This window comes from Oncorhynchus clarkii, chromosome 18 (assembly GCF_045791955.1).
Source record: "Oncorhynchus clarkii lewisi isolate Uvic-CL-2024 chromosome 18, UVic_Ocla_1.0, whole genome shotgun sequence".
Lineage (NCBI taxonomy): Eukaryota > Metazoa > Chordata > Actinopteri > Salmoniformes > Salmonidae > Oncorhynchus > Oncorhynchus clarkii.
This window is the reverse complement of record NC_092164.1, coordinates 18,918,261-18,945,537: the sequence shown is the minus strand read 5'-3', so window position 1 is coordinate 18,945,537 and position 27,277 is coordinate 18,918,261. Positions and strand designations below refer to the sequence as shown.

The 27,277-nt window shown below is 44.0% G+C and overlaps 4 protein-coding genes across 6 annotated transcripts; 1 reads left to right on the top strand and 3 right to left on the bottom strand.

Annotated features, from left to right (window-relative positions):
• The first annotated feature begins 1,000 nt into the window (after window positions 1-1,000).
• Window positions 1,001-14,390, top strand: LOC139373154 (DAZ interacting zinc finger protein 1). 2 transcript variants are annotated; one of them, XM_071113304.1, is made up of 19 exons: window positions 1,001-1,111; window positions 2,088-2,246; window positions 2,574-3,176; window positions 5,155-5,239; window positions 5,581-5,717; window positions 5,813-5,959; window positions 6,092-6,217; window positions 6,304-6,366; window positions 6,513-6,641; window positions 6,929-6,977; window positions 7,147-7,197; window positions 7,443-7,502; window positions 7,893-8,050; window positions 8,274-8,478; window positions 11,041-11,191; window positions 11,371-11,768; window positions 13,346-13,473; window positions 13,616-13,778; window positions 13,869-14,390. In XM_071113304.1, exons 2-19 carry the CDS (start codon window positions 2,232-2,234, stop codon window positions 13,946-13,948), a joined length of 2,748 nt encoding a protein of 915 aa, XP_070969405.1. In that variant the 5' UTR covers window positions 1,001-1,111; window positions 2,088-2,231; the 3' UTR covers window positions 13,949-14,390. The 2 variants fall into 2 exon arrangements, with proteins under 2 accessions (XP_070969405.1, XP_070969407.1); XM_071113306.1 differs by lacking the exon at window positions 7,443-7,502 and having other exon boundaries at window positions 1,003-1,111.
• Window positions 14,391-14,499: 109 nt separating this feature from the next.
• On the bottom strand, window positions 14,500-16,791 carry LOC139372508 (claudin-10-like). The gene is made up of 3 exons (XM_071112235.1): window positions 16,626-16,791; window positions 15,485-15,646; window positions 14,500-14,773 (listed from the first exon to the last, which is right to left on the bottom strand). Exons 1-3 carry the CDS (start codon window positions 16,789-16,791, stop codon window positions 14,709-14,711), a joined length of 393 nt encoding a protein of 130 aa, XP_070968336.1. The 3' UTR covers window positions 14,500-14,708.
• Window positions 16,792-19,345: 2,554 nt separating this feature from the next.
• LOC139372507 (claudin-10-like) lies at window positions 19,346-21,250 on the bottom strand. Its single transcript, XM_071112234.1, has 5 exons — window positions 21,019-21,250; window positions 20,533-20,694; window positions 20,346-20,427; window positions 20,147-20,257; window positions 19,346-20,041 (listed from the first exon to the last, which is right to left on the bottom strand). Exons 1-5 carry the CDS (start codon window positions 21,248-21,250, stop codon window positions 19,660-19,662), a joined length of 969 nt encoding a protein of 322 aa, XP_070968335.1. The 3' UTR covers window positions 19,346-19,659.
• Window positions 21,251-23,688: 2,438 nt separating this feature from the next.
• Window positions 23,689-26,707, bottom strand: LOC139372506 (claudin-10-like). 2 transcript variants are annotated; one of them, XM_071112233.1, is made up of 5 exons: window positions 26,236-26,581; window positions 25,533-25,694; window positions 25,368-25,449; window positions 25,137-25,235; window positions 23,689-24,558 (listed from the first exon to the last, which is right to left on the bottom strand). In XM_071112233.1, the coding sequence occupies exons 1-5, from the start codon at window positions 26,453-26,455 to the stop codon at window positions 24,402-24,404; spliced, it is 720 nt and encodes a 239-aa protein (XP_070968334.1). In that variant the 5' UTR covers window positions 26,456-26,581; the 3' UTR covers window positions 23,689-24,401. The 2 variants fall into 2 exon arrangements, with proteins under 2 accessions (XP_070968334.1, XP_070968333.1); XM_071112232.1 differs by lacking the exon at window positions 23,689-24,558 and having other exon boundaries at window positions 25,118-25,235; window positions 26,236-26,707.
• Between the last annotated feature and the right edge of the window lie 570 nt (window positions 26,708-27,277).

Here is a 27,277-nt window from a genome sequence, read left to right as displayed (position 1 = left end):
CGATGCACCCCACAGTGTCTTTCTGTCTTTTTTAACAAGGAGGTGCTGTGTTCTCTCCCTGCCCCCACAGCTGTTTGGCTTGACTGCCCTCAACTAAAACAGAACAGACATGTTTCCCCTTGATAATAGTGAGTTAGATGTCCTATTGTCTGTGTCATGCTAATAATAGTGTGTTTTATTTATTGTTGAGTCATTTTTTAACATTTTTATTTTTTTTAACTAGGCAAGTCAGTTAAGAACAAATTCTTATTTTCAATGACAGCCTAGGAACAGTGGGTTAACTGCCTGTTCAGGGGCAGAACAACAGATTTGTACCTAGTCAGCTCGGGGATTTGAACTTACAACCTTCCGGTTACTAGTCCAACGCTCTAACCACTAGACTACCCTGCCGCATTGACAGTGCACTCATGTTAATAATCTCAAAATGGTATTATTTTATTATGAGACATCTGGACTGTGATTCCAAAGGACCAAATTAACTAGAATTTGTCTTAAAAATGTGATAAAAGTATAATATAATAAAAATAAATAGGAAAATGTTTTGCCAGAAATACTAGGCTAACTGCTCAGTTAGCTCAGTGATGCATAATCATAAGCATTTTTATAAAGGACCTACTACTGACATCTCCTGACAGAACAAGGCACACATCTCTGTGGGGAAGTTCATAATCTACACCACAAGGGGGAGTCCTTTAGCCACTGAAAACTGCTTAAGGACGAACACCACCTTGAGCGTAGCAGCCTTGTCCTTTTTGCGCGGTTGCTTTTCTTGCCTGTAAAGACAACGACGGTGGCTAAAAAGTAACGGCCAACAGCCAACTAAATGTTAAAAGCACCGTGGCTCTAAATGTGTATATGGTATATGCAATTGCGTATTCAGGGGATAACAGACTAACACCCACATTTGTCAATCCCCCTTTCCTAAATCTCAGCAGTTTGAGTTCCCTAATTCCCCTCCCCCTCTTTGCAGAGGGGACACGGGATGAGCAGAGCTTTTGGAATGTGTGAAGCAGCTGCTACGTCACCGCGGTCTCTCAAGTCTCACTCCATCCAGTAAAGCCCGAGTCCCGTGGAAAAACAGTTTTTATGGACTTTAAAAACGTTGCGGACGGTAAGTTTGAGTTCTGACTAAAACTTAGAGTTCGATCAGAATGTTATTTATTTTATGAGACACACTCAAAAGGCATGTACGATGAAGTCCATGTTCAATAAATTAGTTTGCTGCTAAATTAAATGTCCGTTAGCCAATTTAGCTAGCTAGCGAGCCGACGGTAGTAACTAACGGACTAAACTCCACTCTTCCTTCACCATGGAGTGGAGTTTAGTCCGCTACTTAGCTAGGGATGTTTTTGAAAATACAGACGTGTGAGCTAGCTAATTTACTGGTTGCTATTTTGTTCATGTCTACAAAATAAACGTTACTTAGCTAGCTAAATAGCTAGTTACTACCCTATTAACTAATATAGCCTAGTTACATTTATAGCTAGGTAGCTAACTGACGTTAAAAAAAAAATCCTAAAACTGTTTCTCCACATGCATTCTGTTCTTTTGTTGGGCTCAACTTGTCCCAACTTGAACTGTTTTGAGGCACAGTGCCCGTAATTTGAGAGGGGCAACCAGAAGTGGGTGATGCTGCAGAATATAAATATGGTTATTTGTCAAAAGTCATTAATTGTTTAAAAATTGGGCCACAAAGTATCTAACGTTAGTTCGATGACAATAGCTGCGTAATTTGGTTTACATGATTTGGTAATAGCGATCAAGCAATGTCATGCATGTTGAGAGCTTGACACTTCACTTGACTCAATTGGTTATGTGGCTTTTAATGCACAAATAGAAAAAAAAACTCAAGTTTAAGCATTTTTGTTGCAGATGTTAGCCAGACAGATATCACGTGGGTAGAATAACAAAACAGTAATTAAAAATGGTCATATGTTATTACTGCAGTGTCAGTGGCATGAGTGGCTTCACAAAAAACATTGAATACATCCAGCTTGCGAGGATACTGTTGATGCTGCAGTCGCGTGCATTGTGGAATCATTTAGGATTGATTAGGTGCAATATTTCGATAACATATGTCTCCCCAGGGAGCCCGTAAAGTGGGACGCACTGTTCTGTCTCCATGGTGATCGAGAGGACGCCCTGCCTCGGTGTCGCGGCAGACAGCTGAAGGGGGCGTGCACCAATAGGAAACGACTACTCGTTCTCTGTGTTCGATCTCATAAAGGCTCATGAAATCCACGATGGTAAGGACAACACGGCGTCAACGTGACATCGGAAGAATTGGGTAGATTACCATCGAATACGAATGTAATGCTTAGCCATTTTTGTGTCATCTCATATGGTTCATTCATGTGCTGAGAGGTGGAGTCTTTGCTTTTTTCTTCCATATTCTATACTCTCTGTTCATGCTTCTGTTGTACTGCTGTGATACCTGCAGAAGGTTTGTTTCTCCCTGACCTTGATTGAGATGCTGCATTTCTAATCTGTAGCACACAATAATCTATTTGTTGTTGTCTGTCACAAATAAAATAAAAAACAATAACCTAGTATAAATGTCTTGTTTTTTTCAGCCATTTTACAATAACGTCTATTACCCATACCAGCCAGAGACCCAAGGGACCCACTCATCAGCTGGGATCCCCTCCCTCCTAAACTCCCCCCTTAGCCAGCCCTCCTCCAGCGGCCGGTGTCCTCCAGCACCACCACCACCAGCCATGTCTGCCTCTACATCCACCACCATCCCGCCTTTCAAATTCCGGCCTCGGCGCGAGAGCGTTGACTGGCGCCGGATCAGCGCGGTGGACGTGGACCTGGTGGCCAGCGAGCTGGACTTCCAGACCCTGCAGGAGCACATCACAGGGGTGACCTTCTGCAACGTGGAGGGGGAGCGTTGTGTCCGCTGCCAGAGCCCCGTGGACCCAGCGCTGCTCAAGCTCTTCCGCCTGGCCCAGCTGACAGTGGAGTACCTGCTGCACTCCCAGGAGTACTTGACCCTGAGCCTGGGGGCGGCCGAGGAGAGGCTGCAGACCCAGGCCCGCGAGCACCAGCAGCTCCTGGCCCAGCAGCAGAAGCAGGCGGACCAGGCCAAGGTACTGAAGACGGAGCTGAAGCAGAGGAAGAAAATCATTGCCCTCAACCAGCAGGCTATGATCAACATGACCAATTGCCATAAGGTACTGAACACCTCCTCACGCTGCTGCTTCTTCTCGGTGTCTGTTTCCATTTGTATTGTACAACAGTTAGTCCCCCCCTTCCTCCTGGGTCCCCCTCTTAGCCATTGTTCCCCAGGTGATATTCAGAGCTGCTTTAGCTTTGTTCAATTATCATTGTCAGAGGAGTGAGAATGCTAACAGGAGGTTCATCTTCGTACATATCTACCTCAGTTACCTCGTACCCATGGACATTGTCTCAGTACTGGTACCCTGTGTATATCGCCAAGTTATCGTTACTCAATGTGAATTTATTCCTTGTGTTATTATTTTTACATAATTTTTTTTCTTTTTTTTCTCTGCATTGTTGGGAAGGGCCCGTAAGTAAGCATTTCACTGTTAGTCTACTGTTAGTCTACCTGTTGTTTACAACGCATGTGACAAATCAAATTTGATTTGGTTTAAATTAATTATACCATTTAAATCAGAGACATAGTATTGGAAATAGGTTCACCTCATCCCGTAGCTGTAATGTGGCCACTTTATAAGGATTGGTAGACGTAATCATTATCAGCCTTGTTTTGGGACCTAAACAATAGGATTGTGCTCTGAGCAGATGGTGTCAGCTGGTGATAATTAGACCTAGTTCTTTTAATCCACTTACAAAAGGGTGGCAAGAGACGGAACCAAAATGACTGAACCACCTCCCCCACCCCCATTCATGTTTCCATAATGACATTGGTCTCGCGTCAACGTGTCGTTTTGATTTTCTTCTATTTGTTACACCAGAAATGTATGCATTTATTGTACAGATGTAGAATAGAAGGATCCTTATATTTTTAAAGGGCATTGCTGTTGAATAGGGCCCAGCTGTTGCCAAGGCAACACCTAGTGTTTCATATGACTGAGCATTGTTGCTAGGTGAGAGTGCCCTGCCCGGTTAACAGGCACGTTGATAACCGAGGCGTCTGTACAGCTCAATTATTGATGGGCCACCGTGCTTCCAAAAATAGGCCTAGATGTGTTGATTGTTTCACACAGGTACTCAAATGTATTACGTCAAGCTACATTTACAGATACAGGAACTTCAACAGATATACAGAATGCACAGTGTATCTGATACACAGTATCTAGCCTAATTGCATAAATTGTAGTACTTGTATCATTCAAGAAACGTCCTGTCTATTTCAGCCTGTGTGTTGTCAATGCAATCTAGAAAATGAACGTTTTAGTCCGCTTTTTTATTACTGTCTCGCACATCAAGACACGGCAAACGGATGCCAACAGACACACAACCGCCTTGATTCGATCAAGGACCAGGCCTAATTCAATTTCACTGGCGATTTCCAAAGTTATTCCAGAGCAGCAATGCAATTACAGCACACAACAACAAGGGTCTCTGTTGTAGAAACCACCACTTCCCCTGCAGCATGGTAAAGCACCAGCACGCGAGGCAACAAGGTATCGGTGGCAGTGCGGTTCAGTTTGAATGAAGGCACAGATGCGTGCTGTGTTGGTGTCGGGCGTTAAATGTGGCGTGTGATGTGGTTGCTCTGGCGTTTAATCTGCCCCGTCTGTCACTCCCCCTCCCCTGTGAGCTGGAGCGAGGTGACGCCAGGCATATGGGGTGAATCACGTCACACACGCTATGTAGATCTGTCTTCCAGGAAACAGTCCCTGAAGCTTATTGGTGGATGGTAATGTCGATCTGTCTCCCAGGAAACAGTCTCTGAAGCTTATTGGTGGATGGTAATGTCGATCTGTCTCCCAGGAAACCGTCTCTAAAGCTTAATGGTGGATAGTATAGTCGCGGCTTGAGCTTTGGGTTCAGATGTGTTAATTTTTTACACACAGCCCAAGTTGCCTATTACAAAATTGGCCTTACGTTTGATCTATAAGTGAAGGTAGCAAACAACATGTATTCAGACCATTGATTCGTTGCAATCTTTGCATGGGAATGAACTGTCAATGTATAATTCCGTTTTCTTTTCTTTTCCTTTAGTGTCAACATTGTGATAAAGCCTTCATGAATTCCTCCTTTCTCCAGAATCATATGCAACGTCGCCATGCAGACGAGTACGACAGCCGTAAGTCAAGAGAACTTTAAAAGGTTTGATCATCAGTTTAGAGAGAACGGTAGGGAAAGTAACCGTCAGTCAGGTAAGAAGGTTCGCTGCAGCCAACTACCCTGTCTCCTATAGGGAGTCCCACTGGTATGGGTGTCCCCAAGCGCACCACAGTGTGTCTACAATGCTGGAGAACCAGTTCCTATGACATCCCACTGTAGTTTGCAGCAGCAGTAGACATGTCACACACTCCCACAGAGTCTAGCAGAAAGAGATAGGTGTATATCTTTGAGCCCGGCCCTGAAACACTACTTAGGCTAACTTTTTCTCCATTAGTCTGTCTCTGTTAATGTTTCTCTCAGAGTTAAGGACAGGCAACCAGAGGAAAGTGAAGAGCATTGCAGATGAGGAGGAGATCAGTCGGCTGAAAGGGCAGCTGAGTTACACCACATCTGAGCTGGAGTCACAGAGGCAAGCCCTCTTGGCCAAAGCCTCTCAGGTGGGACAATAAGAACCGTGCTTGTTTCCATGGCATTGATCAGTTTGCACTTTGTTTTGAGCTTTTGACCATTTTCATTCTCTTTTCATCTGTAGGAAAGAGACCAGCAGTCCATGCACCAGGATTTGATGAGAAAGCTAGAGAGATGGAAGGAAGAAGAACACAGGAAGATAGAGGAGATGAGAGACGGTTTCCGGAGGGAGATAGAGATGCTTCACAACAGGAATGCTCTTCTTCAACAAGTGAGTCCACTAGTCCATTTGGCAAAGCACTGGCTTTCATGCTTCTGTGTCCAATTCAAACTGATGCGTTGGTGATTTGGTTCTGTAAGTCAGGGAGGTTTTTGTTTGAATGATTTGATGTGATCTGTACAGAAAGTGGATCTCAAGATGACCACTCCTGAGAGGAGGCCCAGTCCTGCTCCACAGCAGACTGACCAAGACATGGATGAAAAAAGCAAGATTGTGGTCCAGAAGATGGATCAGAAACACAAGAAACTGGTAAGCAGCTAAGCAGTACTTCTTCTCTTTAAATATTTCAAGTTGTGATTTTTTTTTAAATGTATGTACTATTTATTTTGTTACAGGAAGAAAGGTTTACATCAAAAATTGAAAAAATGAAGGCTAACCATGAGAGCGAAAAGAATCAGGTATATTAAGTTTTGATGAAGAATACTGGTTAACAGAACTACTTGTGAGTTCTGTTGAATAGTTAATGGTCAGCGGAGAGCCTTGAAAGAGGCAGCCATCGCAGTGGGATCTCTAATGTCTATGTCTGTCCTATGTCTCCTCTCAGTGGCAGGATCAGTTTAGCAGGTTGGAGTCGTCTGTGGTGGAGTGGCAGCAGCAGAGCCAGAGGCAGAAGGAGGAGAGTGACCGGCGGCTTCAGGAGCGGGACCTAATCATCCTCTCTCAGCGAGAGCAGGTCAGTTCACTCACCACCACCCCCTGGCGACCCGGCCACCGGGAAACTGGGCGCCTACTTGACCCTCATACAGGAAATCCTGGATTGATGGCGCCGGATGGACGTGTCATGTTTCCACTCACTCATATAGTGTAGTCGTCAGGGCCACTCTGACTTCATAAGCATGTTAAAAAGTTAAATTAAATTAGATTACGCCCTTGGGGTTCAACAGCAGGGTTTGAATACAAAACATTTAAAAAATATATATAATTAAGATATGTAGCTTATTGTACTTCTTCATTTCACAGATAAAGCATATGTCCTCAAATCCACCTTCTAAAGTAGTTGAAGTTCCAGGTATGCATACTTTTTCTTTGACTTTATTTTTTGTATTGCTGTGTTTATATTTGTCAAATTTGGATATTGGCTTGAATCTGGATGTTAGCTTGAACTTGGATATTAGCTGTTTATAGTTCTGTAAAGAACCTGTTATTACTGACTATTCTTCCTACTTTGTATGTTTCAGTGATCATAACAGCCACAGCGCCAGAGCCTAAACCAAAGAGAGTAGTGAAGGGTAAGTTATTAGCAGGAGATTCCCAACGATATGTAGCTCAGTCAATCTAGACATCTGCATCCTTTTGCTCAGAGAAAAGGTATGCTAGCATGTAACGAGACTGTTCTGTCAGCGATCTCTCCCTGTTGATCAGACCTCCCAACAAGACACCATTAGAGATCAATGTTATTGTTCCATCTACCTGTGTTCCCTCCTCCTAATTCCCGCTCTTGTCTGACGTCTGACCCCCCGTGTTGTCCAATCAGAGCAGCCTCCCTCTGCTCCTAAACTGGATCCTATAGAGGAGCTGTCTGAGGAGGACAAAGGTAACACAGTCTAGACGGCAGAAGCGTCTGTCTGTCTACTCCATGCATGCTCTCTGCATGGACGTGTCAGTCGGTCTGTGATGCCTGCCATGTAGTCAGTGAGCATTTGTGAAGTCAAGTCAGTCAAAGCCACGTTGGCCCAAAAAGGCAGCAAGATGTTCTCTTCTGCCCGTCCCTCTCCAGAATCATGTGGCTGTTAGCTGTAGTTATCTATGGCACAGGTCCTTTGTAAATGGAAGAAAAGGAAGTTCATATGCACCGCTCTCTCTCTCAAGTCCTTTTCATGCTTGCCCAGCCTGTCCTCTGAAACTACAAAGGCGTCAGTGTTATTTTGAGTGTGTTATCAAGTGTATGTGTGTAACTACTGTACCTGTCTGGTGCTTGTCATAGACTCGTCCAGCGTGTCTGAGAAGAAGCCAGTTGTTGTAATAAAGCAGCCGTCTTCTGTGACCAGTGTCCTGAGGAAGAACCCCAACATCAAGAGGGAGCTGCGTCCCGCCCTGGAGCAGGCACTCCTAGAGAAGCTTGAGTCCCTGGGAGTCAAACCGGTATGTACTGTACCTTCATGAGTACATATACACAATGGCATCTTTAAAATCACACTCTGTGGAAGATCTATGACGCGAAAGAGTCAGCCTGACAGATACACCATCAAAAACAGACAACAAATTGACTTCACTAATAGACTTGAGGGATCATTAGTTTCCCCCGTAAAGATAATCCTTATGATAGTTAAGCGTCTTCCGTTTTCTAATCTACACAACTCTGTAGGGTCTGAGGGGACTCGGAGGCAGCGAGTACAGTGATCTCATGGCTAAGTTGCGCTCTGAGAGAGAGAGTACGGCGAGGGACATTCCAGACTACTGGCGTCACCGTGAGGATGTGGCTCACACATTGCGTCTGAGACTGAAGGACAAGAGGACGGAGAGTGACTCTGCCCCCGAGCAGCGGGTCAAACCAAAACAACCCACTCAAGGTAGATGTATTTGTATTTATTATGGATCCCCGTGTCACGTTCTGACCTTTATTTCCTTTGTTTTGTATTTATTTAGGATGGTCAGGGCGTGAGTTGGGGTGGGCAGTCTATGTTTGTTTTTCTATGATTTGGCTATTTCTATGTTTCGGCCTAGTATGGTTCTCAATCAGAGGCAGGTGTCATTAGTTGTCTCTGATTGAGAATCATACTTAGGTAGCCTGGGTGCACTGTTTGTTTGTGGGTGATTGTCTATGTTAGTTGCTTGTGTCAGCACAGTCCTTATGATAGCTTCACGGTCGTTATTTGTTTATTGTTTTTGTATTCAGTGTTCAGTACTTTCTTTAATTAAATATTCATCATGAACACATACCACGCCGCATTTTGGTCCTCCGATCCTTCTCGCCTCTCCTCTTCAGATGAAGAGGAGGACGACCGTGGCACCCCGTTAACTGCTGCCAAGGCAGCCGCTACTATTCCTCGGGCAAAATTAAAGCCGTTATACAATTTAAAAAACATTACAATCCAATCTTTACAGAAGTCACAACACACTAACCCTAACCACATATCTACAATGTAAAATCCATGTACGTGTGTGTATAGTGCGTATGTTATCGTTTGTGTGTATGCATGTGTCTACCTGTGTTTGTGTTACTTCACAGTCCCCTCTGTTCCATAAGGTGTATTTTTACCTGCTTTTTAAATCTGATTCTACTGTTTGCATCAGTAACCTGATGTGGAATAGAGTTCCATGTAGTCATGTCTCTATGTAGTACTGTGTGCCTCCCATAGTCTGTTCTGGACTTGGGGACTGTGAAGAGAACTCTAGTGGCATGTATTGTGGGGTATGCATGGGTGTCGGTACCTTCAGCATGTCAACACCTCTTACAAAGACAAGTAATGATGCAGTCAATCTCTCTTCCACTTTGAGCCACGAGAGATTGACATGCATGTTAGCTCTCCGTGTACTTTTAAGGGCCAGCCGTGCTGCCCTGTTCTGAGCCAACTGCAATTTTCCCAAGTCCCTCATTGTGGCACCTGACCACACTACTGAACAGTAGTCCAGGTGCGACAAAACCAGTGCCTGTAGGACCTGCCTTATTGATTGTGTTGTTAAGAAGGCAGAGCAGAGCTTTATTATGGACAGACTTCTCCCCATCTTAGCTACTGTTGTTTCAATATGTTTTGACCATGACAGTTTACAGTCCAACGTTACTCCAAGCAGTTTAGTTACCTCAATGTGCTCAATTTCCACATTAATTATTACGAGATGTAGTTGAGGTTTAGGGTTTAGTGAATGATTTGTCACAAATACAATGCTTTTAGTTTAGGAAATATTTAGGACTAACTTATTCCTTGCTACCCATTCCAAAACGAACTGCTGCTCTTTGTAAAGTATTGCAGTCATTTCAGTCGCTGTAGTAGCTGACGTGTATAGTGTTGAGTCATCCGCATACGTAGACACACTGGCCATTGCTCAAAGCCAGTGGCATGTCGTTAGTAAAGATTGAAAAAAGTAACAGGTATTTTTGGGCGCCTAATTTAAAAAAAATATATATATATTTTAAATATATTTTTTTATACCTTTATTTAACTAGGCAAGTCAGTTAAGAACACATTCTTATTTTCATTGACGGCCTAGGAACGGTGGGTTAACTGCCTTGTTCAGGGGCAGAACGACAGATTTTCACCTTGTCAGCTCGGGGGATCAAATCTTGCAACCTTACAGTTAGCTAGTCCAACGCAATAACGACCTGCCTCTCTCTCGTTGCACTCCACAAGGAGACTTGTTACGCAAATGCAGTAAGTCAAGGTAAGTTGCTAGCTAGCATTAAACTTATCTTATAAAAAACAATCAATCATAATCACTAGTTAACTACACATGGTTGATGATATTACTAGATATTATCTAGCGTGTCCTGCGTTGCATATAATCTGACTGAGCATACAAGCATACAAGTATCTAAGAATGTGACTGAGCGGTGGTAGGCAGAAGCAGGCGCGTAAGCAGGCGCGTGTGAGGAGAGGGACGGAAGCTATATTGTTACACTGGCAATACTAAAGTGCCTATAGTGTTGTTTGTAACTACCCTGGTAGGTTGACTGACAACCTGAAACAGGTTGCAGGCACTGGTTACAGTTTGAAGTTTGTTCTTGAGTGAGCAGCTTGATGCGAGCCATTCAATTTTTTTAATCGCCCAGGAAATATACTTCTCTGTTGATGTCACATACATTGTCAAGCATTTCACAGATATTATCCAGATACTGACTGTTAGCACTTGGTGGTCTATGAGGACTTAGAACTTTTAATGCATTCAAGAATGTTCATGTGGTTTTTGCTGAGGGGTTCATGTTTCATCTCGTGGGTCTATTCCATTCTCTTGTGATAGTTTGCTAGCATGCTGCTGGTGACATTAAACAAGTCCCCCTTAATCAATGTAACAGTTTAAGCCTTAAGCTGCTCGCAACAGGAGTCATGTTCGTCACCGTTTTAACCTACTTAGGCCTCGAGACGTCCTCAAACGAACAAATCAGCTGATTGTTATTGTTCTGTCCCTCCCTACAGTGACCCAGGCCAGACAGCTGTCCAGCAGCCTTTCCTCCAAGGTGACCCAAGTGATGTCAGGACCAACAGCAGCGCCTGCCAAACAGCTGCAAACGACCCCCCAGCCTGCCCCCCGGACCCTTACCACTACCCTGCCCAAGACCACTCCCAAGTACGTACCTAGTCAGAATCTCCTGCTGTTTGTCTCAATGCATGCCAGATAGACACCCTGTCTAAAGAGACTACCTCACCACTGGCTTCATTTATGTGGTATCAGTTTCTTATTACCTTATAAGGGAGTGATTGATTGTACGTTCATTTCAAATTGTGACATTGACTTTGTTCTCGTAGGACCCCTCCCTTCAGCTCAGACGATGAGTCATCATCAGAGGAGGAAGAGGAGGAGGAGCCACCTCAGAAACCCAGACAGGAGCAGAGAGTCCCTCATCACAGAGCCTCCCAGCCCAAACCAACACAACCCAAGATCACCCCCCATCACAAACTCACCCAGTCCAAACCGGTCCAGGATAGATCAAGCCAGCCCAAACAGGTCCAGCCCATTACCACCCAGGCTCAGCCATATAAACCCCAGCAGCCCAGAAGCACTGCGGTCAACACGACCAAAACAGCAGTCACTGTGGTAGAGAGCGAGGGAGAGTGGACAGAGGGGAGTGAGTTGGAGGAGGTCGACCCACATCAGCTCCAGAACTACAAAGACCAGAATGGGAACGTACAGAAGACTACAAACAGTAAGAGGGACTTTTGTTGTTTTTACACCACAAGGCTGATTTACTCCTTTAACCTCTCTGGGATATTCGGTACGGTAGCGTCCCATCTCAACAACAGCCAGTGAAAGTGCAGGGCGCCAAAAAGGCTTTACGACGAAAGCACACCAAACGATTATGTTAGGTCAGTTCCTAGTCACAGAAAAACACAGCCATTTTTCCAGCCAAAGAGAGGAGTCACAAAAAGCAGAAATAGAGATAAATTAATCACGAACCTTTGATGATCTTCATCAGATGACACTCATAGGACTTCATGTTACACAATAAAAAAAAAAATTCTCACCTTTATTTAACCAGGTAGGCAAGTTGAGAACAAGTTCTCATTTACAATTGCGACCTGACATGTATGTTTTGTTCGATAAAGTTCATATTTATATCCAAAAATCTCAGTTTACATTGGGGCGTTACGTTCAGTAGTTCCAAAACATCCGGTGATTTTGCAGAGAGCCACATCAATTTACAGAAATACTCATAATAAACATTGCTAAAAGATACAAGTTTTATGCATGGAATTTTAGATCCACTTCTCCTTAATGCAACTGCTGTGTCAGATTTCAAAAAAGCTTTACTGAAAAAGCACAACATGCATTAATCTGAGTACAGCGCTCAGACAACAAAACAAGCCATACAGATGTCCGCCATGTTGTGGAGTCAACAACGTCAGAAATAGCATTAGAAATATTCACTTACCTTTAAAAATCTTCAGCAGAATGCAATCCCAGTTCCACAATAAATGTTTGATTTGTTCGATAAAGTCCATCATTTATGTCCAAATACCTCCTTTTTGTTTGCGCGTTTAGTACACAATCCAAACTCATGACGCGCGGGCAAGTCCAGGCGAAAGTTCAGACAAAAAGTCATATTACAGTTCGTAGAAACATGTCAAACAAAGTATAGAATCAATCTTTAGGATGTTTTTAACATAAATCTTCAATAATGTTCCTACCCGGAGAATTCCTTTGTCTGTAGAAATGCGATGGAACGCAGCTACTTCTCACGTGAGCGCACGTGATCGCACGTGATCAGCTCTTGCCACTCTGGCAGACCTCTGACTCATTCATCTCCCATTCCCCCCTCCCTCACAGTAGAAGCATCAAGCAAGGTTCTAAAGACTGTTGACATCTAGTGGAAGCCTTAGGAAGTGCAATATGACCCCATAGACATTGTATATCCGATAGGCAATGACTTGAAAAACCTCAAACCTCAGATTTCCCACTTCCTGGTTGGATTTTTCTCGGGTTTTTGCCTGCCATATGAGTTATGTTATATTCACAGACATCATTCAAACAGTTTTAAAAACTTCAGAGTGGTTTCTATCCAAATCTACTAATAATATGCATATATTAGCAACTGGGCCTGTGTAGCAGGCAGTTTACTCTGGGCACCTTATTCATCCAAGCTACTCAATACTGCCCCCCAGTCCCAAAGAAGTTAAGTGCTAATATCAGATAACAACACACCTTTTCTTTTAGTTGTGTGTTTATTGAAAACTGTTGTCCATAGGTTTTTATGCGTTGTGCTGACCATATTTGTCTTTCCAGATAACCTGGTCAGGGACTTGACTAAGAGCCTGGAGAAGCAGCTTGCAGACAGAGGACCAAAGAAGCCACTAGGGGGAGTGAGCATCTTACCAGAGAGTAAAGACAAAGACGTTGTACGGGAACTCAAGGTGAGAAATCCTCTGTAGTCTCCTCTCTGCAGTGTCATCATCAACTCAGAGTAACATAACACACAGAACAAACAGAACATTTGTCAACGTCAGAATGTTCCCATATCGTAATCGGGTTCATCTGGACTGTTATGCGTTTCAGTATACAAACGAGGATGATGAGGATGACTGGGATATCTCCTCGTTGGATGACCTATCGGTACCCGCCCCCGTGGGCAAGCCCACCGCCCCTGTGAGGAAGAGCCTGGATTCAGACAGCACTACCAGTGTCTGGGGAACATCCACCGGGAAGGGGCAGAAAACAGGTCAGTCTCACTCACTCTCACAGACCCAGCTCCATTCAGGTCCCTTTACCCTTCATCTTCAGCCTCTGATGATGTTTATCCATTCCCCAGGTTTGAATGAAGCAGGAACCGGCAGCACTCTGAAGAGCAGCCTGGTCTCTGTCAGCGACTGGAGTGACGATGATATATAGTCATATGGAGGGTTTACAGTTCTACAATGATAAAACTCAATATGACGCCCATAGGAATTCTTTGGAAGGCAAATATACTTCTACATGATTTACCGATACTGTTAGAATAATAGTTGCATGTAGAAGAGACTTAACTAAGAGATCCTCTGTTCAGGACACTGTGTATCTCTTGAGATATACACCTATGACAGTGGTAGCCATCTGCCTTGTGGCAGTTTTCAGTGTTTTTATTTTATATACAGATTATATATTAGCTACAGGGAATTGTCACCTTAGAGGTTTTATGAAATGTGATATTGCACTCCATGTGAGGTACTTGTATGATTTGTGTCAAAACAATTTACATGAAATTTGTAAGACATTTGAATGTCCTATGAAAAAAAAAATGTTTTTGTATATAAAATATTTATACATGCTAGACAAGCAATAAAACTTTTTTTTTTAATCAAATGAAAACATTCATCCATTTCCTTGATGTCAATTTCGGTTCACTAAAGGAACACAGTTATATGTTAGTAAAACAGTCATACATGAGGTATCTACAAGGTGTAGGTGGTGAGTCAGTTCCCACAATGTTTTCAATGGTAACTAACGACCAATGATATGAAGCAGTGTATTTCCTGCAGTACAGGAGCTACTGCAGCTCAAACTAAATCGCCCCTGCTAAACGTCCCAGTGGTCCTTGTTGTCCTGATCCTTCTGCCACCTCTGCTCCCTTGGACCAATTGTGGCATTGGAGTCACTCTGGAAGAGTTTGTCATCATGTATGTGCGTCTGGTCCGAGCTGTGGCATAGGAGTTAGGTCTGCGGGGCCTTTTCTTTCAACTGGAAGACGGAGCAAGAGAATTGTGAGATGATGAACATATCCGACACAAAAAATATTCCTTTGATGCAATCTATTGTCTTTCGGGTGAAGCAGGAATATTGTGGAAAGTGTTTTATGTTGAGCGTAGACCCTCCTTTCCAGAGAAGAAACTGAGTACGAAACCACCGGTGATGAGCAAGAGCGAGCCTCCCCAGCCAATTAAAACCGCTGCTCCGATTTCAAAGAGAAAAAATTTGAATGCATATACTGTATACTTAACTACTTGAAACCAATGTTGTTCTAGTGTGTTCCAGCAGTCTCATTGAAAAAAATCCACTCACTTCTGTGCCTTGAAATTGAGATCTACAGACTCTGATCTTACTTTGTTACCTCACCAGGAGTACAGGATCAGGCCAGAAAATCATAGGAGGAAAACAGCTATTATTATCATATCACATTTTTTTAAATTGAACTAGGCAAGTCAATTAAGAACACATTCTAATTTATAATGATGGCCTACCCAGGCCAAGCCCTAACCCCGATGACACTGGGCCAGTTGTGCACCGCCCTATAGTACTCCCAATCACAGCCAGTTGTGATACCGCCTGGAATCAAACCAGGGTCTGTAGTCACGCCTCTAGCACTGAGATGCAGTGCCTTAGACAGTTGTGCCACTCCGGACCGCTGCGCCACTTCGGTTACTAATCAGGTACTCCGTAAACATATCTTACCAGACGCCAGATAGGTGATTCCCCCGGCGAAGGTGACCCGTGCATTGGCGAGCTCTGACCCTCCAATCTTGGTGCACTTCACCCCTATCAGTGTGAGGACTCCAGCGAAGAACCCAAGAATGACAGAACAGATGGACAGAGCCCTTACTGAGTGAAGGAACACTGATGCCGAGTAGAACACTCAGTTAAACAGGAAGCCAAAGTACAGGACCACAATTATGTATTATACACTGAGTATACAAAACATTAGGAACAACTTCCTAATATTGAGTTGTACCAACCCCCTTTTGCTCTCAGAACAGCTACAATTCATCAGAGTGTGGACTCTACAATGTACTACAAGTCCTGTGTGGCTCACTTGTTAGAGCATGGCACTTGCAAAGCCAGGCTTGTGGGTTTGAATCCCATGGAGGGCCAGTATGAAAATGTATGCACTCACTACTGTAAGTTGCTCTGGATAAGAGTGTCTGCTAAATGACTGAAATGTTTAAAAAATGTGTCAAAAGCGTTTCACAGGGATGCTGGCCCATGTTGGTTCCAATGCTTCCCACAATTGTGTGAAGTTGGCTGGATGTCAAAAGAAAAGCCAGCAGCGTTGCAGTTCTTGACACAAACCGGTGTGCCTGGCAGCTACTACCATACCCCATTCAAAGGTACTTAAGGCTTTTGCCTTGCCCATTAACACTCTGAATGGCACACACACACAGTCCACAGTCCTTTAAGCTTTCTCCTCCCCTTCCTCTACACCGATTGAAGTGGCAAGTGACGTCAATAAGGGATAATAGCTTTCACCTGGATTCACCTGGTCAGTCTATGTCATGTTTTTAATGTGTTGTGTACTCCGTGTATATTGGAGTTTGTGGATTCCACTCTATGGTGTCGCTACTTCCGTCTGCAAAATGTTGATCATGATATTTATAGTCATACTTCTGCCCTGCCCCATTATCTGCCTGTAATGTAGTACTGTATAAGAGCATCTGCTGAATGACAATCAACTGCACCAAACTGCACTGAAGATCTTGATTACAACCCTCCAAGTTGTAAGAGTCAATATCCCATCATGTATCATCAAATGTTAGGTGTCCATATTAAGACAGAATCACACATCCATGCAAGTTGTGACAAGCTGACCAGAACATACCTGGTAGTCCCAGCATGGAGGGGTACTCTTTGCAGTCGGACACCCCCGTTGAGTCTGAGACACAGTCCTTCCAGAGGTTAGAGAAGTAGTTGCTGGTGGTGAGCACCACGCTGCCCACTTCAGACCAGGTCCAGTACTCTATACCCAGGGTGGAGCTCACCAGCATTGTTATGTCACTGATGCCTCCCAGTCAAACCAGCATTATGGACGTTTGGCTTATCTCACAGGGTTTTGCTCCGTAAGCAAACGTCTTCTTTTCCCACGAACCAGGGGGAGATAGCGTCAGGGATGGGGATTCATGAAACTGGTTTCCTCCCTCCCCTCGTATGGGGGTTTGACACTAGGTTTCTCTCATAGCCCTTTATCTCAAATCACAGTGGATGAACTGCTCTCTCCCAGCTAAGGTCACAAGACACTGGTGCATGTAACTGATTCATGTCAATATTCTCTGGACAAACTGATAATGATCTATGTAATGCAGCCTATAGAGTAGAGCTGAGGACAGTATCCTAAAGTAGATCTTTATTGGACAATTTGTTTTGCCACAATAATGAAAATAGCATTTTAAAATGAAAAAGAACATGCCAATACACATGGAACTATGGAGCTACATAACAAAAAAAACGTCAATCCCAGTGCAACATGCCACACGATCACAACCAATCACTGTAGAGGTGGGACTTGTTGGATCCCTTTGGCTCCTGTGACTGTTTTGATTGGCTGTTTTCTCTCGTTCAAAATTCTCTGGTGAGGGGCACCATGGGAGATCTGGAGGAGTGGGCCAATTCCACCCTGCTAGCGTATTAAGATATATTCAGAAAACATGCACTCAAGCTTTATGCAAATCGCATTGTAGACTGAAAATACACCATTCATTTAGAGAAGCATGCATATGTGGTGGTGTGTGTAAATCAGGCATGTATGCTTATACTTATACTGTACTGTACATTTAACCTGTTTGAATGGGCTACTGTGAATATAGTGTCAGAGAGCAGTATGGGTCCTAATATGATGAGGAAGCATCCCACTAGGCCAAGCCAAAGAGCAGATCCAATATCATACCTGAGTAGGGGAAAATGTAGAAAAAAACAGCTTGATATTCCCATACGGTTTGTTATTCCAACATCTTCCCTCAGATTGTTATATTTGCGACATTGCCTTAGTTTTGATGGGTCTGCTTTGGCATGTAAAAATGGCTGCTGCAACTGTGTTTATTAACAATAACTGCTGATGTCTGAGACGCCTGCATGATGATGCGTCAGGGATTAGGAACCAATGACAAAGAAGAAAGACATATAGTCAGGATGAGGAAGTTTAAACCCTCTAAGTTAAGGTGATTTGTACAGTATGTGTCCTGAGAGAGGCAGCTGTTAATAGCAGTTTGTCATTGGTTCTCTGGTTTCATCCAATGTAAGGGCACTCCATTCCAACAAAGGAAAACACAGTTCTCACCAGCCCCACGGCTAGACCAATCATCAGAAGCCCTCTCACTCCCTTGATGTACGCTGTGTAACACAGACAGATCTCATTGCTTTGGAGGCTAATCAATTACTGTAACATTATGTACAAAATGAATTGAACCTAGCTTAGCCAAATAAAATATATCGCAAATATCATGTATCGTTGTATTAGTCAGTATGTATCATAGCTGTGTTAGCCTGCCAATATGCTTTAATGAATTATGTTCAATTTAGAGAAAGATTCATATTAACAGGCACCCGTAAGACTGCTGATTATTCCACACAGAGATACCAGATACGAGATGAGAGATTCTAGTACTCAAACCACATTTCACCGTCCTCAGAACCCCAAAGTCCACACAGTTGACCACAGCGGTAGAGTCCTCAGAGCAGTCCTTCCACAGGTTGGACCAGAACCAGGTCACACTGACGATTGAGGACCCACCCTGGCCTCTGACCTGGGCCACCCTCCAGTAGTCAGTCGATAGCCAGGGTGCAGGCCACAAACACTCAGTTCAGCATGGACACCACGAGGCCCAGGATCTGAACCAACTTTCTCCACATTCCTCTGTCTGGACAGGTGGAGAGGATCGCTCACAGGGACCTCCGAGGGTAAGTTAATGGAGCTATTTCAAGGTTATTGGTTTTATCTAATCTAGTCACGGAATTCACAAAAATGCATAGTTTAAAAAGTATTCCATATTAATTTAGAAGAGCACAAGATAGGAGCATCGGTCTGTCAGCTGTGCGGCATATCACTCTTGGTTTAAATAGGGAACAGTGTCCGGGCAGAATAGAGTGGCAACACCAAAAACAGAGACTGTTTACAGGCAACCTCCCTGACTGCTTTGGCAGGTATGACTGTGCTGACAATATTAGGAAAGTAACATCTAAAAGAGTTGGGGATTATTTATAGACCTTAAAATATCTTGATTTTGATTGGACTACAGTTGAATCGTTTGAAAAGGGAGAACAACAACAACATGGAGTCAGAGAGAGCTTGGTCGAAAGGCAGAAAAGTCCTGCTTGAATGACATGATCAATAGCAACACATGAAACAATGAACGTGATGAAGCATTTGATTTAATGATGGTGAAACACACCCAGGATAAAAGGCCATTAGATACAGAGACATTCCCTTACATACAGATTCACAATTGGATCATCGTTGGGCTGTCATACGATTCAAACATTTCATCGAGTTAATCAAAGGATTTGTTGTGATTCATCGCGATTCCTCGCAAATTCAGAATTTGCTCAAATTGAGTTGTCCAAAGCAACGGTTAGCAAATCAGGTAAATTGATAAAGCACACTTAATTTAACCTCATTGTTAACGTGTTTTGGCATCAAATTGTTTTTTTTTAGCTATGTAAATTATGTATTTAGGATATTCTCACTGTATTTTGAAAGCTTTCAGACAATGAGATTAATCCCGATTTAAAGAACAGTAGTTCACTAAAATTCCATAAAGTTAACGGATTAACTCTGACAGCCCTAATCATCATATACAGTATATACAATTGTTACTTCAGTTCAATCCAGTCAAAATCACACATACTTGAACAGAACCAGGTCATATGTAGGAGTTTTTGATAAACGGTTCTCTCTCGCTCCTCCTTGACCCACTGGATAAAGAGGACACTGTACTACTGCTGCCGCTGCTCACCTCAGAGTGCACTGACCCATGAGACCTCGACCTCGATGAACGACCAGACGTCAAAGACCCACCACCAGATTTCGAGGACCGTCCAGACCGCTCTGATTTGGACGCGCGACCGGACTGACCAGACCTTGAGGAGATGGCAGATACATCTGAGTGTGCAGCTTTGGAAGAAATCTTAGATGCAGATGAAACCTTGATCTTTGAGGTGATCTGGGATACTGGGGACTGTGGTGTGGTGGACTTGGCCTGGTCGCTCTCAACCTCGGGAAGTTCAGGGATGACTATGGTTTCGCTGGGAGAGATGACATACCAAATGAGAAAGAACAAATCAATGACAAGTGTGTTATGAGTAAATGAATAACTATTCCATGATGAGCATGGCTATGCTTGTACTCACCTCTCGTCCCCACAGAGCAGTTTGCACACAGAGACCAAGTAGAACCAACCCCCTGTCATATGGAAAGCTGATCCCACCCAGCCAAGAAACAGAGGAGTACCCAGGTCAAACCTGTGTGTGTGTGAGAGAGAGAGAGAGAGAGAGATAATTCCTATTATCTTGTAACTGAATGGAAAAACCTGCATCCAAGTCAACTCACTTTAATCCGTCAAAATAGGGGTTGAAGTATTCCCCAGAGACGTATTTTGCGTAGACAGCATATCCCGACGCAGCCAGAAAGCCTGCATAAGAAGAAGTGAGTCAGTCAGCTACTCTCTATCTGCTACAGTGTGCATCTACCAGGTTGCTTTCACAGAGAGAAAAGTCAACTGAAAGAATATGTCTACCGCTGATGATGTGAAAGACTCCTCCAGTAAAGAGCTTCCTGTACTTCGCCTTGTCCTTGCCCCCGAGGAAGGTGCACTCCATCCCAATGAGACTGAGTACGAACCCCAGCATCCCCACAGACAGAGCACCCATCAGCAGGCCCCTCACAATCTGGATGTGGTCTGGTTGATTAGAACACAACCGAACGCACGGTCACATTTTACACTACAGTAGGCTTTATAACTTCAGTGGAATAACCAATGTCACTGTGCTGAAACAGTCTAAACTCACAGAACTTTGTCTGCATTGCTTAAAAGACAGCACAGTAATACTCACATATTAACATCATTTGTTTTAAGCCCTATTTTTTTTGGGGGGGGGGGGGGGGGTAAATTAACTTAACAGGCTGTCTTCATATGTGTACCTCTTGTTGATATACGACTTCATGCCCACCATAGAAATAGAATTAGAACACAATATATGATGCATGTCTCTACGGTACTTACTGTCCACGGACCAGAGCACAGGGAAGTCTTGGCAGTTGGTGACAGAAGTGGAGTCGGTGAAGCAGGCCTTCCACAGGTTAGACCAGTACCAGGCCACCTTGATGACAGCCGAGCCGCCCATGCCCCCGATGGACGTGACCTTCCAGCCCTCCATGGCCATGGTGCATGCCACAAAGATCCAGCCCAGCACTGTCATCAGGAAGCCCCAGATCTGCATCACTCGGATTTTCATCCTGATACTCCGGTGTGTGGAGTCAGTCTATATGCTCTATATCTAGATAACCCTCAAGTCTTATTATGACCGTCTCTGTTGCGTTTCTTTTTTTGAGATCTGACTTATTTGGCGATTCCTTTTTCCCTCGTCTATACGATGGTGTGTCTCCTTGGTGGAGCCACCGTCCAGTGGAGCCTGAGTCTCCTGCTGTGCTGTGCTGTGCTGTGCTGTAGAAGAAACCTGCTCATCCCAGTCATACAGCTTGGTAGCAGGGCTCAGTACGACTAAGGAGACAGTCATTTTGTCGCTCTACCTGGTTGTCACTTTTCCCATACTGCATGAGGGTGGATATGGGTCTGTTGCTGCTCAGGTTCCCAGAACCCTGTTTGGGTGCTAAAGATGTTGACCTAAGCGTTTATCTCACGTTTCAAAAACATCCATCTCTATGTCCCAAGCTGATTCCTTGGGTTTTTGATTTATTTGACTAATTCTGATCAAATGTATTCGAAATACATAAACATGACCTAGTATGGCCCAAAGGCTATGGGAAAAACTTGACCTCATCTCAAGATTATCATTATTTTAAATACAGTGCAGGTCTGACCTTAACTAGTTCAATAAGAACTCATTACCTGAGGAATTACAACTTCAAAGTCCGTTGAAGCGCTTCCATTGTCCGTTGACATTGCCTCGGGCTGCGGTAGGTTATTAGCTAGGTGTGCTGCCTGCTTTACTTATATAATTAAAACATAACGTCTTTGGCCTCATATAATTATGCTTAAATCCACGGCTCTCTCTGATGGTATTAGTTGCATGGGGAATGGATTTTCTTGTGGTGAGTGAAGATGAGAAGGGTCTTCTTTGTACCGAGTCCCTCGGCTTATTGGCAAAGTAGATGGGACATTGGATTGGACCCACTGTTGTGATGCATGGACCTATATGGTGGTAATTCATGCTTTTCATTAATCAAGGGCTAATAAGAGAGAATGAACAAAAGAGTGGTTGTGTTCGCTGGCAGGGCCTCACGTTAATTATGGGTTATAAAGCACAAATACCTGCTGCAGAATTACCTACCATGAGAATTGAAGAAATATTAAGTAAGATTCCATCCAAAGATGCATACACAGAACATTGTTTGAATTTCTATCTGTCAATAGTTTGATTCTACGGTCCTCTAAATAAAAGTGTAGGCATACGGTCTGGTGGTGTCTTGTTGAAAGGCGACCAAACTGTGCCTCAACCACAGTCCGAATCTGACTCAACTTGTGTATTTTGTACGGAAATGATTTGCTGTAAATTTGGTAGAAATAAACTTTAGGACGCAAGGATTCTGCTGGTGGCCTTCATGTTTGAATGTAGAATCTGATGTGACAGGATAAACATGAATTATGGATGCTTGTAAATCATGTGGCCATTCTGATGCTTCAATCCATACAAATTAGGAATCTTAGACTTATTGCATACAATAAAACTGTAAAAAAAAAATATATATATATATATATATGGCGTATTCATCTCTTGATTCATTCTGAAAAATATGGACATCAAAGTGGGAAATCACTCACCATTATTGATTTTGTCTAGATGTCTGGCTATCATCCAAACATAGTAGTGTTGTCAGAGTAGGTCCTCTGACCAACCAGAGCTGCGGGACACCCGACACTTGTTTACGGATACACAGGACTGGAGCAGGGAGCACGGGGCGGCTGCCAGCTGTAGCTCCATGCCAGCTGGTGAGAGTCCCCCGGCTCGGAGGGCCAAAAGGATTCGCGGAACAGGGTTAAGGTTTCCATTGATCAGAAGGTGGAGATAGATGGCAGGCGGCGGGGGGGGGAACTTCCGATTCCCATATCCGAGTCTGAACAAAGATCAACTGGGGCAGGACTGCTGTTGATTGGTAACTCTGTGATCAGTCGAGACAACGGAATCCCCTTTCTGTCTGTGGTGGCTGGTAGGAGGCCATCTTTCAGTGTGAGGTATATTGCAAAAATACAAGAACTTGACAGTTCTTGAGAGCACACAATGCTCTCTATTGACTCTTCCTTCATCTAGGCTTCACTTGTGGTCTGCTAAAGAGTGACAGCATACGGCAGACGGGCATTGGCTCCACAGTTGAGTTCCGGAGGTAGTTGTCATGAGACACTCATACAGAGGTCCATGTCAAAGTGATAAACCCCCAAATTAAAGAGGCCACTTATTCAATCCCCCTTTTCTTTATACTTAATTGGGGCGGCAGCGTAGCCTAGTGGTTAGAGCGTTGGAAGGTTGCAAATTCGAATCCCCGAGCTGACAATGTACAAATCTGTCGTTCTGCCCCTGAACAGGCAGGTAACCCACTATTCCTAGGCCGTCATTGAAAATAAGAATTTGTTCTTAACTGACTTGCCTAGTTAAATAAATAAAATAAAATTCTCTTTCATCAGATCATTCAGAGAAAATGATCACTGAATTCCTTCTTGTATGTAAAAAAAAAACAGCATTTATTGACATTGCCACTGTTTACAACATATTGGGAGATGTACAGGAATGAACCAATCGAGTAATGTCTTTCGATGACCTCAAACGGAAACATATTCCTGATATTTGTTCTTGAGGCATATCTAATGAACAACAATGGATTTGGAAGAGCACCAGTTCGTTTGTCCCTTCAAGGTGACCCGGGAGTTCATACTGTGATCCTAGCCAAATCGAATTTCCTGCCCTGTGAAGAAAACAAGCTTATCTGATTTATTTTGTTTATCGCCCGTTGACAGAAGAGACCTATTACCTAATGTGGTTTTAGAGAGGAGCCAACAATCTATTTCCTCTTGCTGATTTCAAGGGTTATTTCCCCCAGCATTGTTTGTGCCACAGGGGGTGACATTGTTCAAGTCAGTTATACAGCAGAGGCACAGAGACAGCAATGAGTCTCCTTTGGCAGAGAAGATATCAAAAACAATGTTCTATGTACAGTGGATTGGAAAGAAGTGCGATATCAAGGAAAATAAAAGCAGGTAGCATGCATCACACCCTTAGGTAATGTAATCACACAGGAATCCGTCTCAATAAGGAATTGGGGATCTGGTTGAAGAGGTATGAAAAGGTGACCTCAACAAGCTTAGCCCAAGGGTCAAACAGTCCACGGTCACCTCATATGACCATATGCCCAATGCCAGTTGTCCGTCCGTTGTCAAACATAGACGTTCTTTCCAAACTGCCTTGAGTGTTCTGCTGGGTCTCGGGGGTCTGTGGTAACTGGCGATTTGTAGAAACTGTTGGCAGACTTGCTGGGTTTGTGACGCTTGGTTACCATAGACGTACCACCACTGTAGGAGCACTCTGCTCGACTAGAGGAAAACACTAAGGGTTACTCCTTTGAGATATACAGTGTCCTCATTCCCTTTCCATGGTAATTTTTTTTTTTAAAGTCTGAGTTCAGAAGACAGAGAAGTCTCGGATCTAGGACAATTGTAGTGACAGTTATTGAAGCAGCTTGTTACCTCATCCCACCCTATACACTCGTTCCCTAGGCCCCCCACCCAAGGTGACTTTCACATAAATACGTTGACACTATACACAAAGAAAACATTCAGTCATCAACATACAGTGCATGTCCTTATACTGTTGTCACTATGAGACAAGATGTTGACAGTGATCCCTGGATATGCCAGTACTTAAACAACTTCATTACAGTTCATATTAAACTGCTTCATTGAAACACTTACTGAATGACAAGCTTTACGATCCGTCTACTCTATTATAGATAACTTTCCATTTCTGTGTCTCAGTCAACATGATGTTGAGATACGTACCGTACTTACAGATTACATAACATACTGAGTAAATGGAGGGGGGGGGGGACACGTCTATCAAAGTAATACTTTTCTGTAATTGACCATCGTTGAATTAAATTGTACAAACTTGCCTGAAGCCCTCTGACAAGGAGAGGCAGAATATGAGTCCTCCTGAAATGCAGAGCACCGAGCCAGCCCAGCCGATGAAGAGCGCTGCGCCCAGCTCAAACCTGGCAACGAGAGGACGGGCATAGCCGGCAAAACCGGTGACCAGTTAGTACATACATGTGCTCACTGCATTTTCATTTGTCGACATGCAGTGCAGTAGGACATTAAGTAGCACAGTTAAGCTGAACACTTACTTTTGAGCAAAAAAGAGTGGGTCAAAGAACTCTGATGTGATCCTGTGTGCGTACAGGGAGCATGCAGTCAAGGAGCAAAGCCCTGCAGAGAAAACGGAGAGGACTCAGCTCTGGTCTAAATAGCAAGGAGTAGTTCAACAAGCACACAATATAATGAATATTCACCATTGAGTATGAAGTGAAGGCCTGAGAGGCCTGTTAGTCTGGCCTTGGTGCTCTCTGAGCCACCGATCCTGGTACACTTCATTCCCATCAGGGCCAGGGTGGCTCCAAAGAACCCCAGGCACACAGACGCAATCATCAGGCCCCGACACACCTGGATATACGCTGGGTGGGTGGGTGGGTGTGGGTGTGGGTGTGTGTGGGTGTGAGGGAGAGAGAGAGATAAAGAGACAAACACAGAGTTATCTCACACTTGTAAAAGTGCTCTGACTTTCTCAGTTTTCCTCTCATTGCCACTTTAAAAGCATTGTATCCTCAAATGGCAGCTTGAACACCCGGTTCAAATGCTGCTCTGGCCTCTGGTAGTGTATCTTTTAGAGGCTCTTGGGCTTAAGCCAACAAAACGATAGGGTTATCAAATTCCAAATACCACTTTTTTCAAAGCCAGCCATTCATCCCAGGAGACGGATGCTTAAGATGTAACACATCTGTGATTAGGTCAAATAAATCACACTCACACACACACACACACACACACACACACACACACACACACACACACACAACCCCATTACAGTCACAAACAGACACACATATGCACACACACAAACACACACGGAAACACAAATTACACATAATCACATACAATTACAATGACAATACAACATCACAGCAAAAATAGCAACCAGTTAAAGTTTGGACTGACCATCCAGAGCCAGCATGGAGGGGAAATCTTTACAGTTGGACACTCCTGTAGAATCCGTGACGCAGGTCTTCCACAGGTTGGACCAGAAGGTCGCCGTGGTGATGACTGTCCCATCCACGGAGGACACCTTCCAGTAATCAGTAGGCAACGTGGAGCAGACCAGGATCCATCCAGATATGGTCAGGATGAAGGCAACGATCTCCGTGGCCATGTTGCTCATCCTCCTCGGATAGTCCTGTCCTGTCTGTTGTAGAGCTGGGTCAGGTAAGCTGGTTAACAGCAACTGCGGCAGATGAGACTGTCTGTGGAGCTGAAGATAGTGGATGGAGAGCAGAGTCAGTCCAGGATGAATGGTTAGGAGGTGAATTGTGTCCGTGGTTAAGATGTCGTAGCCTGGTTTATGCTCAACAGGGAGGGCTCTGTGTTCAAGCCTCTGCACTTCTACCTCTGGACCAATCCCAAGGATACACATCACTCACTGACACACACACACACACACACACACACACACACACACACACACACACACACACACACACACTGAGACACACACACACACAAACACTGACACACACACACACACACACACACACATACATAGTCACACACACACAGACACATGCTCTCTCTCTCACACACATACCCATCCACCCACCCACCCAGCCACACACACACACACACACACACACACACACACACACACACACACACACACACACACACACACACACACACACACACACACACACACACACACACACACACACACACACATACATACACACATACACACACACATCACTCCACAGTAGTCATTTGAGTGAGAGGAGGGGGGTCAGTGAGTGGATCAGTAGGAGATGGGGCTAATTGAAAGGATTTGAAATGTTTGTTGGTGGACAGGAAACAGAGCTAAGAAACTGACATGTGTATGACAGAAAAATGGACAATAAGCAACTGTTCAACATGTAGATAGACAGAGGAAGACCGTTGTTCACTCGTTGCAAAGGTTAGTGTCACATAGTTTCCTTACAATTATATTAGT